Source organism: Oreochromis niloticus, linkage group LG19, assembly GCF_001858045.2.
Source record: "Oreochromis niloticus isolate F11D_XX linkage group LG19, O_niloticus_UMD_NMBU, whole genome shotgun sequence".
Lineage (NCBI taxonomy): Eukaryota > Metazoa > Chordata > Actinopteri > Cichliformes > Cichlidae > Oreochromis > Oreochromis niloticus.
This window is the reverse complement of record NC_031983.2, coordinates 18,569,388-18,589,344: the sequence shown is the minus strand read 5'-3', so window position 1 is coordinate 18,589,344 and position 19,957 is coordinate 18,569,388. Positions and strand designations below refer to the sequence as shown.

The window sequence follows — 19,957 nt, the reverse complement described above, 5'->3', positions numbered from 1 at the left end:
GACTCAAACCCAGAATGTCACAGCTACCAGGTCCTTCATGAAATATGCTCAACACTAAGGCTACTGTAAAAACTCACTTTGCATACTGCAAGTTTTTTTTTCACATGACAAGATGATTGTTAAAGGGCAGAGTTTGTATGGCTGAGATAAAATTGTTCCTGTTTACATCATTTTCTGAGAAAATGAAGGAAATCCTGTGCATTTTGGTTTAACATATGAGGTTAATTTTTGATTTTCGAGACAGCAGTTGAAAGAATAATTAACTCCAAGGCCCAGTTAGCAGCTTGTAATTTTTTTGCCCAAATCAAGAACCCCTTACCCCCTAAGTGTTTAAATTTGAACATTTAATTGACTTTTGAACCCTTTGTGCTGATAAAAGGATACGATTTAATTAGATCTGATGCTGAATGGATCCTGTGGCCTCATTTCCTGTTCTTAAATTCCAGAATAAATTTTGATACTAGAGTATAATCTAAAAGGTAAATGTTTTCATGTAACACCAGGGTGGAAAACCAGATGAAATCAAGCAGTGTAAGTAAAAGACGTGCGCATGCACTTTGAAGCAGCTTGTTGGTTTGTGGGCTGCTTAGTCTCATTTTGCTGCTGCCATCTTGTTTTAAAAGAAAATGTAACAGGAGCATATATGGACTCAAATTGCTTTTTTACTTACTATAAGCCTCACCCATTTACATGAACATTCATAGAAGTGCTTTTTTCTATGCCTAAACACTTATGACCTAGCATTCATATCAGAATCAGAATCAGAATCGTGTTTATTGGCCAAGTATATGTGCAGACACATACAAGGAATTTGGTTCCGGTAGACGGTGGCTCTCAAGCACAGCAATGTAAAACACACACACACACACACACACGTGTCTATATATACATTACGTGTCTATATATACATTACACATGCATACACAAAGCTGTGTAAACCAACTATAAATAACCAATCTAAGCTTATATACATAAAATACAGAAATGAAATGAGGTGGAATGAATACTACAGAATGTACATAAGGTGCAGTTGCAGTCTGGCAGTGGGAGCAGTGAGACAGGTCAACTGTTTAGAAGGGAGATGGCGAGGGGAAAGAAACTGTTCCTGTGTCGGGAAGGCTTCTGTACCCTCTGCCAGAGGGCAACAGATCAAAAAGTCTGTGTCCAGGTCTGTATCCAAAGAATACATCGGGAGGAACCTGGGGTTCAGTATCTTGCCCAAGGATGCTTCGAGTTGGAGGAATCAGGGATTAAATCTTCCAAAAAATAGATGACCCACTCTACCTCCTGAGCCACAGCCAATCCCCCCCCAAAATACCACTCTATAGGTCAGCGATAAATCCTAAAGCATACCCTGCTTTATTGTTAATTTACTGTAAATGGAACCATAATTTAAAAAAAATGAACGTCATGCTGTGTTAAACAGCACCCGAAATGAGTGAATGAGGTCATAAACTCAGTAGGAGAGTGTTTACTGAGGTCATAAATTGAGTGAGAAGTAGGCTCACTTACTCATAGATTATACAGCAAGTCTTCTTTTTGCAACTACAAGAGTCGCCTCCTGCTGGTCATTGTGAAATAATTAAGGTTCAAGGCATTTCCACCTTGGATTCGCTTTTCAGTCCCAGAGTTATCATGCATTCTGTTGGAAGCAGGAAGTCAGAAACCCAGAGTTGCCAGTCTCTGAATATTTAGCTGGAATGCCCATTCAAGTCAACGTGCCACTTGGAAAGTTGGAGAATTCATGCCAGCGCCACTTTTTCACATAAACGGAATTGAAATGGCAACTTGTAATCTGTATCATCACTCTTGTGTATTTATGACTCCCTAAATAAGCCATACATAGAAAACCCACCAGGCTCTATCCATGAACGCGTCGCAGCCTTCCACTCCATGTATTGCTGAAGGATTGTGTTCATGGCATCACCTTCTTGATGAAGCGCAGACAGCTCAGGTATGAAATAAATCCCAGCACTGAGATCCAACATCAAAGGTTAAAGGAATGCCATAATTGCTTTTATCTTTAATTGCAGTTTGATACTTCCAAGGGATGGATATGAATATGTCACTAATGGGTCCATAGTCTGCATAGCGCAGTAATTCTGTGTCATATTGAAATACACTAAATCAGACTGCTGTTACTCTGGTTTGCTGCTTCTTGAAGTTATTAATGTTTTACACCACTTTACCTCCGTAATTCAGTAACTCCTCTTGCTAGACTTAACTCCACCCATTATATAAAGACAAAAGCTTGCACTATCTCATAGTAACATTTTATCATGTTGTACTACGCCATCTCACTAGAGATTAGATATACATACACTTATCAACATGTCAGCAGAGGTTGCAGAATGCCTACAGTGCAGAGACCCCGTTTATCTTTGATGGAATTTCACATTCAATTTGATAGAATTTCCCATTCAATACTGAAGGAATTTAATAAGGACCCGGCCCTCCATCCTCCACCCCCCCACTGCAGCTGTCAGGAATGGCGTTGCACTCTCATTTGCATTCAAACCTGGTACTGGTGGTTCTATTCAGTCAATATTGAAACTCAAAGCATCTACATTAGGATCATCTTTTCTCCCATCAACCCCAGGGGTACTTGGTGATGGCAGACATGGGGCTTTGTTCATGGGGGTAGACAGTTTTATTAATCAAAGGGAAATTGCAGCAGGGGAAGGTGGGGGCCGATCTATGTCTTTGTAACGGTGTCAAGAGGGAATTGTCTGTGGAAGGTCAGCGCTGCGTCCGCGGAGCTTTCACTTCAGCCTAGTTCAAAGGAATGTGTCATTCAGTTTCTATCTGTCTCATTGTCCACTCAACCAAAGACACTGGAGGACCTGCTGCAGTCCTCCCAAATGTTCAAGTGTTTCACTGTGCAGTTGTCTCTGTTTCCTATAGATCTAGTATCACTTGTGCTGCATCTTAGGTGGAGGTGAAACTGCCATCTAGCTGATTGTACACAAATATGCACTAATTAAATCCTTCAGTGTTATGTGCATCTTTACCCAAACAGCTGCAGGTACTCTGTCTAAATTGTGGCATGCTCTTTTTCTTGATAGGGTGAGAGAACAATACTGGACTCGGACCTGATGGAGGAGAAGTCACCTAAAAGTAGCAAGCCTGGAAGAAAACGCAAGCAGTTTTCAGTGAGTGTTGACATGTCTAAACAAATTACATTTGTCCACGCGTGCATACTTGTTTTGCAGTGATTAGGTCTGATTCAACAAACCCAAAAATAGGATTAGAAAAATATTTGCAGATGATGTGCCAGAGGGCTTGTGTAAGTAAATTTAAAGCAGCCTGGAGTTAGTATTAATACCTGGTATAGTAACACTCTACTCCGAATCAAGGCACCTTAGTAAGTGCTTTCACAGCTGTGTGGGGGAATTGACCACATGTACCAAATGCTCAAATGTTCACTGTTGCTGTTGTTGTAATTCATCTCTGAGCGAGACAGCCACTCCTCTTTGTCACATATCAGCCTCCTCGCTGACTTGCGTCGTTTCCTGCCTTCAGCGTCAAATGTCAAAAGAAAAAAAACCCTGCAAAGAAATAAATTTAGAACTCAAAATGGGTACTTCAAAGGTTCAAGCTGTCCAACCACGACTGAAGGCTCGCTGTTTCAGAACTGAAACTACTGAACTGAAACCCTCCTGGAAGGCAGAAGGACAGATGGCTGCCTTTTCACCTTCACATACTGTAGCTGGCCAGTCATCGCGTGAAGTGCTTGTCAGACTGTTGGTTTCAGAAGATTCAGCCCTTTTCCAGCATCGTCAGAACGATGTGTTTAACCATCTTACCAGTTTCAACATGATCGTTCTTGTGAATCCCACCTGGCCATATTCGGTTTCATTCGCTGGTATTTATAAGCTCGATGTACTATGTGAATCTCATCATTTCATTCAAGCAGAAAGATTATAATGGCGGAAATGACTGTGAGGAAAGCCCATCTAAAAATGTGCGATATTATCCGAGTTTGAATTATTATCACATCTTCCCATCGCCGTGTTTTTGCCTCATCGTCAAGTAGTCGTTTATCTGTACGCCACATTATTTTAGGCATGTACCAGTTTATAATGAAAGCTCTTGTTTTGTCTTTGCGCATGGCACCTATAAGCAGTTTCAGTAGAAAAACAAGTGTTATTTTACCCTCAGAAATCTGTTAACCTGTAAGACACAACGTGTACTCCTTTGTACTCATGAATAAACATGACATATTCTTGAACCTTGTTTCCAAGATACATGCATGCACTACACTAACACCATTTGCAGTCTGTTTGTGATGCCTTGTGTAGTTAAAAGCTCCGATTTAATAATGACTCTAAGGGCCAACGTGTTTCTGGGTATTTTTTCTTTCCCTGAGATGTTATCATTTGCATAAGCTTCTGTTGAAAATCATCTTAATTAACTCTCACTGTGCAATTAAACAAACCAAAAAGGAAAAAAAGGATTAGACAAATATTTACAGATAATATATGGTTGGAGGGGATATGCCAGAGGGTTTGTGCCCCTGTATTTAAAGAAGCTGAGGGGTGGTATCAATAACTGATTAAGAAAAGCCGTACGCAGAATCGGGGCGCCTCACTGAGTGTTTTCACAGCTGTGGGGCATTGACCGTGTGTACCAGGCGTTCTGCTCACATAGATGTTTCACAGTTGTTGTTGTTATTCTCTGAATAAAAGAGTCACTCAAATGCCTGATTGGCCAACTTCAAATGCTGTCAGAAAGCCTCTTTTAATTCTTTTGTTTGACTCTTTTGAAAAGAGGCTGACATGGAACATTGGTTTTAAAATGTTGTTTTCCATGCAAATTGTCAAAAGCTGAGTGAAAACAGAAGGTAATTGTTGGAAAGGATAGCGTAAACAAGCCTCTAGCCCTCTTCGTATGTTGCGTTTACCCACATGGACAAAGACAGTGGAGAGAAATTCTTAGAAATGTCCTTTCTACAAAAGTGTATGTATTTTATCAATGCACACTATATGGGTGAAAGTATGGGGTCAAACCTCTTAATCTTTGAATCTTAGCCCCACTGCTTTTGGTGTATAAAATCAAGCACCTGGCCATGCAATCTGCCCTTACAAACATTTGTGATTGCTCCAAAGTGAACTCGACATATCAGTTCTTGAAATTTCTTCCCTCTGAGATATTCCACAATCACTTGTAAGCTGGAAGCTCTTAGTAACCAAAGCAACTTAGCCGTAGAGCAGGGTCACCGAGCGCTGAGGCGCACGAGTCACAAATGCTGCAGAGTTCTGGCTTTAATATCATAGTTGAGCCTCCAGGTTTCATTTGTAGGTGGCCCGGTACTTTTGTTCTTATTGTGTACTTACTCACTCATTCTGATCTTTACATATATTTGCGTTCAGTGTTCAGTGACAAGATTAATATACTAGGTAACAAAGTGAGTATGAAACTAAAGCCATCAGGATGTTAGCATAGCTTAGGAGCTGTACACAGCCATTTATATACTGACTATATTATATGTATAGAATAAGTTTGTATAAGATGTGTAAAGTCTTTTTGATAAAATACTTGCTATAGCTTAATTCTTATTGTACAGACATGAGAACGTAGCACTTGGCAGGAACGTGAATAAACAGGTTTTGTTTGAAAAGATGTTGAGCTAATCCTTTAGAAAACCTGCCTGAACAAAGTAACATGACTAAGCTCTTTTTTAGGGCACCCAGCTTCTTTATCGCTGCACTGCACTAGTTTCACTTGAACTGATGGATTTCTGAAGTTTCAGGCTAAAATATAAAAAATCCAAACAAAAACTTGCCTGCAAGAAAACGCCTGTTAAATGTGATGATAAGTTTTCTGTTAAACAGATCAATCACTGGAGTGGTATTAAAAAAAACAGAAAATAAGGAAAAACTCCCATCAACATCTTAATATTTCCTGTTCGGCTAGCTTCAAACAATGATAATAACAAGTAGAAAGGCAGCAAAATCCCTCTATTCATTTAACAGTTTCCAGTTGCTGTTAATAGAATAACGTAAGAAGTTATCAGCCGGTGAAATGAATTATCAGCTCATATTTTCAGGTGTACATCTGGATTTAATTTTGATTTCAATGTGTATTTTTAGAAACCTTTGTAATCACATTATTACTGCACCTAGTTCTATGAGGGCGTGTGAGTGTAATGTTGTAGCAGTAAGTTGGTTGAGGTAGTTAGTCTTTTTTTTTCAACCTCTCTCTCTGTCTAAGCTGCCTGATTTATCAACTGTGACTTTTGACCTGTAGCAGGGGCCGCATGTTGTTAACTATGTCACAAATCTGTTGCGTAATTCTTCCACTGTGAGTTATGTGTGTTGCTAGCATCTGAGCATATGAGTTTTTTGGGTTTTCTCTTTGCTTACTTCTTTTTTTTTTTTGCATGTGTAATATTTGCCTAACACCCCCCCCCCCCCCACACACACACACATACTGTAACCTCGTTTTTTAGTAGTGAACTGAGTCAGAATATTAATAATGTCTGAGCTCTGGGTTGTTTTCATTCATCGTGTCAAGCAGATTTACTGGAGAGCTGTTCTTTGTAGGAGTGCAATTGTTCAGTTTACAGTTAATTTGTTCTCAGTTACTACAATGATGAAGTCGTTTAGAGTTCTGCGGCCTCTGAAGAATGCTTTGAAACCGACTTTGGCTTGCTGTAGATTTGTTTTACGATTCAGAGCAACTTCCACTGAAGCTTTTTTTTTTTTTTCTTTTGCCTGTCTGCTACTCATAATTTGCATTGCATCCATTACACAGACATTAAAACTTGATTTAAGTTGTGTTTGCTTATTCAGTCTGTAAGAATCAGATTACGGATTTGATCCTTACCTTCCTGGAGAGGATCTTTGCTCAACGTCGTCCGATGACAGGCAAGCCTCCTGAGGCATTGCTTTCCCCCTTCCTCAAATGCAAACTTCTGTAAATACCTGCAGATGAAAGTTTCAGATACTGTCGTAACTGCTGACAGTCTAATCTCACAAGTCATGCTCCACTTTCTCCCCTCAGTGACCCTGTAGTGGGACTGTCTCACTAACTCTGTTTTTAGGGCTATTTTTAGGCAGTAGCAAAGGCACTATTACATTGCTTCAAACATTTAGGACTTTTCTAGGTCTTCTAAGATAGTTGGTGTTTTATTTAAGGATTGATAACTGAGTTCCTGCCATTGAAACTTATTTCAGCTTCAGGTCAGCTCTATTTGAATTTACTCCGCTTTATAGAATGAAATACTTGACTGGGCGTTCCAAACAGGCCGGAGAAAAAGCCTTCCCATTGTCAAACAGCCAACATTCTCAACATATTTCCGTGCTGCTGTAATGATGAATACATGACTACAAAAAGTGCACTAGTGTACCTGATGAACTGTAATGTAATCCCTTCCCTTCTTGCAAGTTAATGGCTGTACAGCACATTTACTGGCACAGCTTTGAAGTTTATAAGTTTGCCATAATTCACTGATTAATACGTGCGGAGCTGAGCTACATGTTTGATTCTGTCCAGAGAGAGCGGAGGAAATTTAATTAGGCTTGTCTAATATGAAAGAGATGAATGCTTTAATTCACATTCTCTTTGAAAAAGGCCATTTAGCCACCCCTGAAAAGTGCTTATCCTGACACGGATAGTGCCAACTGTTTTATTGTGGTTCGTTCAGATCCACTGGATGATTTGTTGTAAATTCAGAAAGGTTGTGTTTATCTCACAGCCAGCTATCCAGTCATATTTCATGACTGCTGAGGCACAACACTGTTGTACACTTCAAAACATCAATTTGTAGCATACAGCTGTAAGAATCTTTAAGGATGATCGATCATCAGGATGTTAACATTTCAACCTCTCCTTTCCCTTCCTGCAGGTTGAGAGCCGTGGCTCTCTTAAAGACAGTGCGAGTGTAGGCCACAGCTACACTATGGCAATGGCACAGGTCTTCAATGGGGACATGGGCGGGATCAGAGACAGGATGCCTGATGCCTGCTTCCCGAAACAGGAGAAGCGGGAAGTCGAGAATGGGATTCCCAGAGACCCTTCCTCTTGCCGTGCGGAGGACAGCTCTCAGGGCCAGAGCCTGAGTCATCCTCAAGAGAATGGATTCCTGTCCAGCCGGGAAGAACAGGACTTGGAGAAAGCCAATGATGACTGCCTGATGACGCCGCGCAAGAAACGAGGGAGGCGGAAACTGGAGCGCCCAACTAAATGTAAGATTTTGGCCATTTTCATTTGGGGTTTTTTGTTTAGTTTTTAGTTGAGGTTTACTATCTTTTGATCAGTCTTGTGTGGCTCCAGGAAGAAAAAATCCTGGGCGTGTGACAAGTACAAGATGTTGAGTAATGAACTGTAAGTGGATGTCAGACCAAGTAGGTCGACTGATGCTGCCAGGATTAGTAACACTGGGCTAGAAGAGGTGCCTTCATGCTGCTGCAAAGACTAGTCTGCAAAGCAAATCGGTAATGATGTCTGTACTGTTAACATTTATGCGAGACACAATATGCAGAATGTTATGCATGCAATATGTCACTTATTTTGCCTCAGTTTGGGCTACCAAATGCTTTCAGTATGCAGAAGCAGTTGGCATTTAAAAGCTCAGCGTGCTCCATATGACAAAAATGAAATTGCCACTGTAATGAAAAAAGAAAGGGATAATTACCAGATAATGTAGTGAAAAGGAGAGTGGATCACTTTACATTTATTATGCTATCCTCTAAGTTAATTACAATGTGCTGTTTTAGTAGGATATAAAAGAATACAAATTTAATTTACCCCAAAGGATTCGACTCATCCAGCAGTTCATTAAAACATCAAAACGCAGACTACATGTACCAGCAGCTCTGACAGTATGAATTCACAAACTAATCTTGAAGACAACACTTAATTAAAAATTTAGGGAAAATGCCCAGATGTTTAACTTTTTAATAAGACAAGAACAGGCTCTGCTCCCAGTGTGCAGTTTTAGATTAAAGAAGCAATTATTTATTAATCTGTCTGTTCAGTTTTTCTAATAATTTCTCCATGCACAAGTAGTTTCTGCTGCCAGCGTCTCGAGTGTGAATGTTTGCTGCATTTATTGGACTTTGGGAGGTACAACGTAACAGACAAAATGATTAGTGCATGTAATTTATTACTCTACTCATGTTCATTTTGAAAATATGGTCACATTAACAGTTAAAATTACCAGGATTAAATCGTTTATAATAGAGGGATGCAAGAAAATTAGGACAAAAAGTAAACGTACTGAAGAATGCCTCAAATATTTATTTTTCAGGAAATAATTTGACGAAATAATTATGGCAAATATAATTATTTTGTATAGATCAGATTTTTGTTCTGTTGGACTAAGTCAGCACCAGTCGCAGTGCACCAGGATAAAACAACCATGTAAAAGCGATGTAAATCAGTGGGGCATTGTTGTGAGAAAATACTGTTGACAGGTAGGTTTTAGGCCAAGATGGAGATTAACCATATCACTTAGCCCCCCCAAAACACCCATCACAGCACACATGCACTCCATTTTTTTGTCCTATCTCTCCCTCAGCCACGTGCCTCTCCTGCTCCGCTCTCAGTCGGCAGACACACTGGCTATGACCTTGATGAGTGCAATAAATAAATCGAGGGGAGGAGCAAGTTCTCTCCTGGCAACGGGCCTCTGTTGGGAGCAGGCAGGTCTCTGTTGTGGCCACCTCCCTGTCGGGGGTCCTGCCAGGTGGATGGCTTTGTGCCCAGAACTCTTTACAAACTGAGTCTCCACTCTGCATACACCTGATCTGTGCTTCTAGGATCTGTTACTTCACTTCCAAGCAAAAGGCAGGAATATGCATGTTGGCTGCAGGTGAAAAAGGGTCAGATTTCTTAAAGCTCGGTCCAGTGCCGCTCACCATTAGCATGGGACGCAGATGGCATGGAAATCTACATTTCTACCTTAATGATGGTAATTCTGTGATAAATCATAAAAGTGTTTTGAGCCAACCATTTTCTTCCGCTTATTTGATTCAGGGTCGTGGGGAGAACTAGCCTATCCCAGCTGTCATAGGGCGAGAGCCAAGGTACACCATGGACGGGCTGCCAATTTGGTACAGGGCTAACACAGTGAGACAATTTAATTCCACTGAGTTTTTTATATAGTGCCAAATCACAACAGTTGCTTTAAGGTGCTTTATATTGCAAGGTAAAGACCTCAGAATAATAGAGAGCAAACCCCAACAATTAGACGACCCCCTATGAGCAAGCACTTGGCAACAGTGGTAAGGAAAAACTCCCTTTTAACAGGAAAACAACTCCAGCGTACCAGGCTCAGGGAGGGGCAGCTGTCTGCTGTGACCTGGACAAAAGACAGGATAAAAAACACACTGTGGAAGAGACCCAGAGACGGACAACCATTTACCCTCACATCCACAGCTGATTTAGTATTACCGGTTAACCCAGAATGTGTAAACTTCACACAGAAAGGTCCCAGCTGGGACCTTCTTGCTATGAGGTGACAGCGCTAATCAATGCACCGCATCTAATTTTTACAGTGAGGAGAAGCCTTAAAAGTAGACTGTATGAAGCGAAAACTATTAGGGAGTATACTATAAGGGACTGCATGAAGTTAAAACTATTGAAAAGCACTTGACCAGTCTATCAAAAGGCTAATATTACTGTCAGAAAAAGTGTTACTCATGCCTCTATTCAAAGAATGTGTCTTTTTTGAGTACATCAATTTGAAACCAGTGGAAAGTGCAACATTAAAGCACTGTTTACAACTTTAGTCTAATATAGGAGCATGCTAACTCAGAAAATTAACAGCAGCTTTGTAAATTCCCAGTGTTTCAGTGACAAATGTGTTTCTAATTATTTTTTAAACATAAAGACCACATAAAGAATGACCTAATCTCTAAAATTTTGAAAGGGTTGTCAGCACTCTTTTCCACGACAACCACTTTTAATGAGCCCTGTGCCGTGATAATCTAGAGTGAATTGTTAAATGTGGGAGTTTGCAGGAAACAACCCTTAAGCATTCCTTTCCACTTTAGCTGTGTAACAGAAATGAAAGGTCTCAGCAAAGTTTCCCTCACAAGATAAGACCAGTTGTCGACATGTCACCCAGTTTGTCAGACAGAGGAACTAGGTAGTGTGATAAAGCACCGTTAGCCACAAAGTCAAACAAACAACCTTCACAATCAGATCCTCAGAGTAGAGGTTTGCAAGCACTCTGCAAGTCCTTCAAAATCTGCAGCAGATGTTAGCGACATGGCTGCATCATGGTGTGCACCAGCAGCTATGTGGGATGATACTGCAGAAAGTTTGCTTGAGATTTTAAGATTTTTGTTTATCAACATGGAGAAAGGACGGTCACATTTTACAGCAATGTGAAAGCAGGAAGGGGTTATGCAAATACTCATGCATGCGCATGTATGATGTTAACATTTACCTTATTGCATTATACTCAACAGCATATCAGACTGCAAAAAATCCCAAAACAATCCATGCAGGGGGCTTATTAAGGTTTTAACTAAACATTTAAAATGTGTTATCCTTTTTAGAGTGGAGAGACCTTGGTGGGGGGCACTGTGGTCGATCGATAGTCAGCTAAACAGGGTTTCTGTTATCCATCTGGAGGGTACAGGAAGGACTTTAGCTCCAGCAGGAGTTAAACTGAGCTCCAGCAATACTAGAGCTGGAACCCACTCAAACTGGCAAAGTATACTCTCTGTGGGCAACATTAGCCAGCTCCTCATGCAAACCCACTGACCTTGGCAGTGTGCATGCCTCACCGATTTGTTATATAGTCACTTATTCCCGATGAGGACAAGGAGACCAGTAGAGAGGGGTGGGGTCAGGGTGTGGGGGGTGGGTGGCGGTGCAGCAAGCTCAGCCACACATGGAACCAACTTGAAGAGGCTGCTAAGAGAGCGGACTATTGTTTGGACAGGTTTGCAGGGTACTTCACTAACAAGCCAGTTTTGGCTGTGCAGAAAACACGCCATCAAAAGTTGTCCTTAACCTCTTAGGACTCAAGTGTTATGATAGTGTTTGGGCTTTAAAACAGCGGCTAGTTATGTCTACTCTGGCTGTGCCATCATGCTAATTCAGGCCACAGCTGCCTCAATGTTGTGTGTATGCTGCCGCGGTGTAATATCACTGAGCCAGGGCGCTTTTAGAAACACGTGCCTTCATTCAGATTAAACATAGTGAAAGTAATACACGAGCTTCTGGTTTGAGCTTCTGTGATGAAGCTGATTTTGGCTTGCTTATCAATGTTTCTGCAGCCACTGTGGCAGAAAAACTTTTCATAAATCATGAATCCCTGCTGCCAGGCTAGTGTTTCAGTTGGGTGATATCCATGCTCACAGGCTAACCTCTCGCTGCTCCGCTGAACACAGGCAAACAATGCCTTTTAAGAATGAATAACATGCCGTTGTTGGTGTGCACCCCCAGACATTAAATCATGGCCAAGTTAATGGGAAATCCCAACTGGAGCTTTTACTGTGTTTGAAACATTTTTATTAGACTGCGGTTTCAGTGCACGTTTCAGCAAATATTTTCAGTGCCATTTTTGACAGCTTTACCCCGCTGCTGTACCTCTCACTTACGGTTTCGCAACTTCCTCTGTACAGTTAGGCACTCTTTCCTGTGCAAAACACTGGACTTGCTGGTACTCTTTAAGCGTCTTGAGCAGTAATAATATATCAGCGGTGGGTAAAGCATGATGATTTCATGTAATTGCGTGAATGTTTTTACAGATTTTTAAAAAGAAGACTAGAATTTTCCAGTAGTAATGTGGGGAGGTTTGCATTTTTGGATCAAAATGCCATAATACAGCGGTTAGAGCTTTTCTTATATGAATATCTCCTCATTTGTTGGCAAAAATAGCACCCTGAAAACATTTGGCTTTTACACTGAGTTTCTGCCCACTTAAACCCACATATATCCATGATTAGTTGTGTTTTTGCTTATAAATGAAGGACTATAGTTGTTAGATTGACTCATCCACTTAAAATCTAAACATTGCTCAAAATTCTTGATCGCTTGCTTGTTTACAAAGATTCTTATTACTATATTATTACTGTAGCTGGTTATAGTTTGACCTACTACTTACATTTGAACTACTTTTTGTGCTGTTGTATAATTTAACGTGTGATATCATATTCTAAAAGCTGTACAGTGGCAATCAGACATTTTTAACTGCTGCATGAATGTGGTCTAGTAAACCGTACTAATAATCTGTAGGAAGTCCCACAGAAATATTATATCAAAACTGGTAATACTCATTTTTCTCATTGCCATGGTTGCATGAGGGATTTCTTGTCTATAGTGTTGGCAGTGTTAAAGCCAGCTTGCAATTTTGGGGTGTCCAAGACGATGGAAATCCCAAAATGGTGGTCTTGTGTTGTACAGCGAGAGGTGTTCAATGTTGGCCATCGTAGAAGTCTTGCAACCGAAGATTATCTGGGACAAAAAAAATCTGACAGTGTCTAATATTTAGGACATTTCTGGCACAGCTTCACCTATTTCCAAGGTGTATGGAGATAAGCAGTAGTTTAGAGAGGTTGACAATCCAGCAAAACGTGTGGTACTTCATTACGTATTGGTCAAGTAAGCACTGGAGCTTCAACCTCTTTAGTGTCTTCCAACCAGCCAGCAGGAATGCATCATGAAGTGATGTGTCTAAATGGTATTAGTGGATTTTAAAATGGGCTAAACCAAATGACTGGGCCAACCAAGAAGGAAAACTAGTTGAGTTGTGGCAGCAGCAGCGTATTTGTATGAAGTGTCCCCCCAGCTGTTATCCTGACTCCATCATGAAGAGTGTAGTGTGGAAAGGAATTAAAAAAAACCCAAACAATATATTTAAAATGGACAACTGAAGATAGGCTTGGAAAGGCGTATCAAACAGAAGTTTATTAAACAGGTGTGTGCAGGTAACCGTGTAAGTGTGTGTGTCTGTGTGTAGGTGTGTGTGTTTATATGTGTGGACAAAGATATGACGCTGCAGTTATTTTTTGGATAATTTAAGATGTCATTTGGACTGCGGCCAGCTGGCCTCAGCCGTCAGGTTTTCTTTTTATTCTTTTTTATTTTTCCATTAAATTGATTCAGTGGGGTTTATTAAAACAGTTCCAAATGTGAAAATAAATCTTTTAAAACTAAGAAAAAAAATAAAAATAAAATAAAAATTAAAACTCCTACCGAATGAACTGTGAGGTGAAACCCTCCTGTTAGCTGTGAAGTCAGGAATGATCTTTGAATGCCCAAACTCAGCTTTGACAAAATTGTACTCAGCTAAGGTACAAAGTAAATTATTCACTCCTCAGCTTTGGTACACAAAATAGGAGGCTGTTTTTTTTCCTTCCAAATAATGTTGACAAGTACTGGCTTTTGTGTCTCCTCACTACATACATCTCCATCTACACAAGACAACTGCAGGGAAATGAGACTCGTGTGTTGATCCATTTCAGGCTTTGGAGATTGGCAGGGAGATTATATACAGCCCCAGAGTCACAGACGTGAAGCAGTGTACTGTTGCCTTCAAAACTCACTCTCAGTAGTTAGGGAGGGGCCATGTTAATGGCAGCCAGCTGTGTTTCTCATGAAGGGGGGATATCAGGTCAGAAACACAACATTTGCAAGTAATCCTGGCCACCCTCCATCCTCATCATAATTTGGGCAGGCCCTCCGAATGTTCGGAGTGGCTATGGTATCTTTCAGCAGTTTATTAACTTGACTTTAATTTGATCAAACACGTCATTTATGGGGGTCAGATTAATAAATGTATAATATGGCTCATTGATGGACGAGAGATCACTGAAGCTCAACACTGATACAGCGAAAGCCGATGCCAGCTCCCTCTCTCTTATGAATGATTCAGGCCATCCATTGTGTCACTGTCTTCTCTCTAGATGTGGAGCACAAGGAGGAGGATGGGAGTGATGCATTAAAGACTGAGGTAAGATTTCTGTCCTGTTGTGTCTTTATTCTTTGGTTAATGTAGCTGAGGTGCCTGTCACACGTTGCAGAAGTGTAGCTTCATTTATTGAAGTGGGTGAATTACCTTGCTTGTGTCAAACCAGTTTCAAACCGGTTGGGGTCTGAACTGAACATGGCATGGCGAACTTTTTTAGCAAAAATGAGAAGCTATTCCTTTAAACTTACTCATTAACCTTTTGCCACATGCCTTCCCATAAATGGAGCAAAGAAGCCTACACTGTATCAGCACCATCACACAACTGGAGGCTATTAGTTTTCTTGCCTTTGGACTTATGAAAGAAATGGTACCTAATGGTGTATAAATTTGAAATATCAAATACACTTGGGAGCTTGTTGTATAAGTCGGTATTGTTGGCCTTGGGTCTGTTAGACACGGTGACATCATTTCTTCCTGCCTGACCAATCACCAGCATGCGAGACATCATATTTTCAGCAATGTAGTTAACCCCATCATTTTAAGTTTATTATTACCCAGTTGTTACCTAAATTCTTAATTTGCAGGTTGTAGCGACAGATCAGTCATTTTACTACAAATCTGGATGCTTCCTTATGACAGAAACTCTCAGAAGAAGAATCAAAAACAAATAGCTAACTTTTTTTTTTAACGCCTTAAACAGGGAGGTCGAGGCAGGCTGCGAGGGGGAGTTGGTTGGGAGATCAGCCTTCGTCAGAGGCCCATGCCCAGAATAACCTTCCAGGCTGGTGACCCTTATTACATTAGCAAGCGGACCAGAGAGGAGTTGCTGGCCAAGTGGAAGATGGAGGTGAGTACCCCAGCTCTGTCCCAGCCACCACAGACGGCAGGATGAGTGACAGGCGTTGACTAAAGCCGCCAGGGTAAAAGACAGAGCTCGTAGTGCATTCATGCTCTGCCAAGTGTATTTGATGGGTCATTTGATATCTCATGAAGGTACCATTTATTTCAGTGGATTTCCAGGCCTTTCTGGCTCAGTAGGCTCCTGTGTCTCCTGGCTTAGTTCTTGTGTCTTGCATTTGCAGAGAAGAAATCACACACAGCTGTGTAAATCGCATCCGTTTGGTGTGTTGATATGATTCATGCCTCCTGGATGAAAATGTGTTAAATTTCGATTTGCATCATTCTGACTGCTTTTGGTGTGTTGAAGCTGAGCCAGCCAACGCAGTTTCCTAAGGACAGATTCTCCCTCTGTCTTTGTTAATATCGAATGTACTTTAATTGGTTAGATCAGACTAAGTTTAGATTTAAAAAATGGTGTTTAAAAATGAAAGAAGTCCAGTGTGAGGATGATCTTGTAAGAGTAGTATTTTCAAAGCTTTCGCAGATGCTTATATATGGCACGGGTTCATAATTTAATGGGAAAGGATTCAGGAGTAAAAAAAGTCATTATCAGCATATTAACCCATTTTCTTCCTGTGTATTCAGTCAAATAGAAAAAATTGTGTATTATAGATGCACTTCAAAAAAAATCTAGCAATGTATTTGTAAGGTTGTTAACAACTTGATGTGAAGACACTGTTTGACTCTGCCCACCATCTGCTCAGCTGTGCTGTGTACTCTGCTGTATGTGCTGCAGAACGTATTATAGACAAAGTCAGAGCTCCTCTGCTGGACAAACACCAGCCGACTTTACTGCTTTGAAACGTAATCACAGTAGCAATCATTTCATCTTTCAGCCCAACAGTTACAGAGTAAACTTAATTTGTATATATAGCTATATGTAGCACTAAATCATAACAACAATCGCCTCAAGGTGCTTTGTATTTTAAAGTAAAGCCCCCCTGACAGTATTGCCAAATCAAACATACTGAGCAACCAGCTGTAGCAATCCCTATTGAATAATGGGGCAGCCGAAAGTAGCTTTTATAGTGGCATGTAAATGCATCATGAGTCGAAAAGAAGCACTCGGTGCATCATGGGAAGTCCCCCAGCAGCTTCAGTTGGTAGCAGCATAACTAAGGCCTCAGTTGCACGCGTCTTGAGACAGGTTGGCAACCCCCTGCCAATCTCCAGTCAGTAGAGAAAAATGTGTATGCCCTGACAGGTTGCTGAGTGGTTCCTCAAGGTTGCTGGCTGTTGCTGGGTGAGATTGGATGCAAAGAAGGTGCTGCATCAAAAACCCAATTGGTTTGTTCAGCAACAGATTGCTGTGGATGTGGTTGCATGGATTTGCAAACATGTGGTTGCAAAACTTGAAAAAGTTCTACTTTTGCAAAGTGCAAAAGTAGAACTTTTGCTATTCAAGTAAAAGTTGTCCCTTTTTGCTGAAACCAATACGCTTCAAAAGACGCAACTTTTACTGTGAAAATAAATGGTTCCCTTTTTATTGTTTGCATTCCACTCTTCACAGACTCCCTATGGTTTAGCATGTAGTTGGAGTGCTTTTGGACAAGTTGACCTCTTCTGTATGGGCGACTGCAGCGAAATACTAGCATCCAAAGCAGTTGTCATCATCTTTTTGACTAATTACATATATATTTTTTCTGACCAGGCGGTCGCCATTCAGTCTGGGGATTAAGGGAAGGTCCAGGGTCACCAAGTACAGCGCTAACTATAAGCTTTATCAAATATGATAGCTAGAGAGCATGTTTGTTTACCTAATGCAAACTGGGAGGTGGTTCCACAGGCAAAGTGCCTGAAAGCTGAAGGGTCTGCCTCCCATTCTACTTTTAGTCTACACTCTGAGAGTGAAATGCTCTAATACAAAAAAATATGTTGGAGGCTGATGATTCAGGACTTTGTAAGTCAGAATAAAGATTTCAAATTCATTCCTGGATTTAGAAGGAAGCCAATAAAGAGAAGCTAAAATAGGAGACATATGATCTGTTTCTATGGTCCCTGATAGTACTCTTGCTGAATCAAACAGCATTTGCAAACCAGGAATTTCCACTTGTCTAATTTTACTGTTGGATGATGTTGCATTGTGGTACAGTTGGCCTTCCTTTTTTTCTTATTTTTGCCAGAACCAGTGGCCACTTTCAAATAAAGGAGGGGATTTTTACGCAGGTTTTATGAAGACCTCTGTGCTACCTGTTAACAGATTTCAAACAATATTTTATATCCATTTACTACACTCAGAACAATCACACAGCTTGCTCTTTTATCTTCTGGCAAATATTTTAGCCTTGATTTTTCTTTTTAGAACATTTATCATCTGTGAATGATGATAGATCATCCTTTATCATTGTAAAATTCTCCACATTGCTTACTTAATCCTCATAGTAATGTGATGGCACGTACCTTCATCTGTTACATAATGGGGAGTCTTCCATTTCTTCTGGTGCTCGCTTCTCCCTCTGCTCTCCTCGGGACCGTAAAAGTGTCTCCAGAGAGAAAATATTGCCAAATTAGTCCTACGAGTGAAATGTCATAAAATACAAAGTGGGTAGTTCACTTTTTCCAAACAGAGGTGGATTCTCTTGAAGAAGTAGCTGTACAAGACAGGGATTTACGGGGATTTGCAAGATGCAAATTTTGAATGTACCTGCTCCCCCCCCCTTCCCCATCCTTTTCTTATCAGGCTTTTTGCAAGCTTTGAACTCATTTGCATAAAAGGGTGATTTGTTTTGACATAAAAGCCCTTTCTTGATATGATTCATATCCCGTAATTTTGGTTCTGCTCTTGCTACAAAGATCTTTGCTGTTGCATTCTGCTGCAACAGGGGCCATACGGTGTTGAAAGGCTGTCTTGCACTTTCTCCAGGATCTCTGTTTGTTTCATTTGCCCTGTGTTACAGTGGACTTCTCGGTCTCTCCCTCTCCTTTTCCCTGCTCCATTCTTCCAAGGACCCCTCCCCCAGCTATGGAAATGAACTCTGTGCTATGGATATGAGGGTGAAGATGAGGTTTGCAGCAAATTTCCAACCCTGCTTGCAAGAGAGCCTCTTGGCTCCTTGCCAAAATTTTGCAAGTCCTCTCTAGCCAACCAGCGTTCCTGTCGGCAATCACCTGACCCTGAATTCCCAGACAAAGAAATGTTCATGCTTTCTTTTTTTAAGCGATCTCTCCTACGCCAAGAGTGGGGGTGGAAAAAAAAACTTCAGCCCCACACTGGATTATGAGGGTTGCACGCTGGCGTGTATGGGTATGTGCACTGCATTGTTTGTTTGATAACACAGGGGGATAGTGTGCATGTCTGATTAGCCTGCTTACAGCGAGGGGAATATGCTGACTTCAGGTATTTCCACGAGAATTGTTGTGGACCATCTGCTCTGCACGGCTTAAAGGGAAACGTCTCTTTAAAAAGGAAGAGGGAGCAGGGAGCTTTAGCCGTGTTTGGGAAAAAGTTGCTTGCCATGAAAAAAACTTTTTCCCGTGGGTTGAATGCTTGCTCAAACTATTTCCTGCTTCAGAGCAGCAGCTAGAAATGTCAGAATAGCATTGTTTTTAGAGGTGAAGTATATTTAACTTAAAAAAAATGTTTGTTTTGTATTTCCTCGGTGCCGGTATCCTTCACCTTACATAACATGCACCTAGAAAAAGGGTGAAGTGAAGTTGTTGTGTAGGCCTCATAGCCCTTTGCTTCCTATCTTTGTGCACTTTGTTCTGTTTGACTCCTAACATAGATTACTGTAAAAACTCAATCACTTAGAAATATTTTAAGTGTCTTTAGAGCCTCGTTGGGTTTTTTTTTTTTAACAACTCCAGTTGTGGATTAAAGGAGAACTTGATTTATGTATTCATGTGTAGCTCTGTAAAATTCCTAATTATCTCTTAAAAGGATGTAATACAATGGGAAACAGATGGCCTTTTTTAAAATGTATTTTTTGGGTGATGTGACCCCCCGCCCCCCCTCTTCCAAGGACACTCATGTTGTGGGGGATCAGTGCTAAAATCAGCCTAATGAAAGCAGTAGCCACTAAACATGACATTTGTGCATTTTTGCAAAGTATTTCCATGCTAAAAGCTTTTTCAAAGCTTAGGATCAGATTATTCTCCATTTGGAGTTAACTACACCTGTTGTGGCTTTAGTTTTTATTATTTCGCTGCAGTTCTGCTCAGCAGATAAGCTTAGGTCTTTGCACT

The 19,957-nt window shown here is 40.8% G+C and overlaps 1 protein-coding gene across 1 annotated transcript in view; it reads left to right on the top strand.

Annotated features, from left to right (window-relative positions):
- LOC100693331 (DNA (cytosine-5)-methyltransferase 3A) overlaps window positions 1–19,957 on the top strand; it is a 43,807-nt gene that overhangs the window by 3,170 nt on the left and 20,680 nt on the right. The window contains 4 exon segments of the mRNA XM_005477258.3: window positions 3,066–3,152; window positions 7,850–8,189; window positions 14,868–14,914; window positions 15,573–15,719. Of these exon segments, the coding sequence (XP_005477315.1) occupies window positions 3,066–3,152; window positions 7,850–8,189; window positions 14,868–14,914; window positions 15,573–15,719 (621 nt within the window).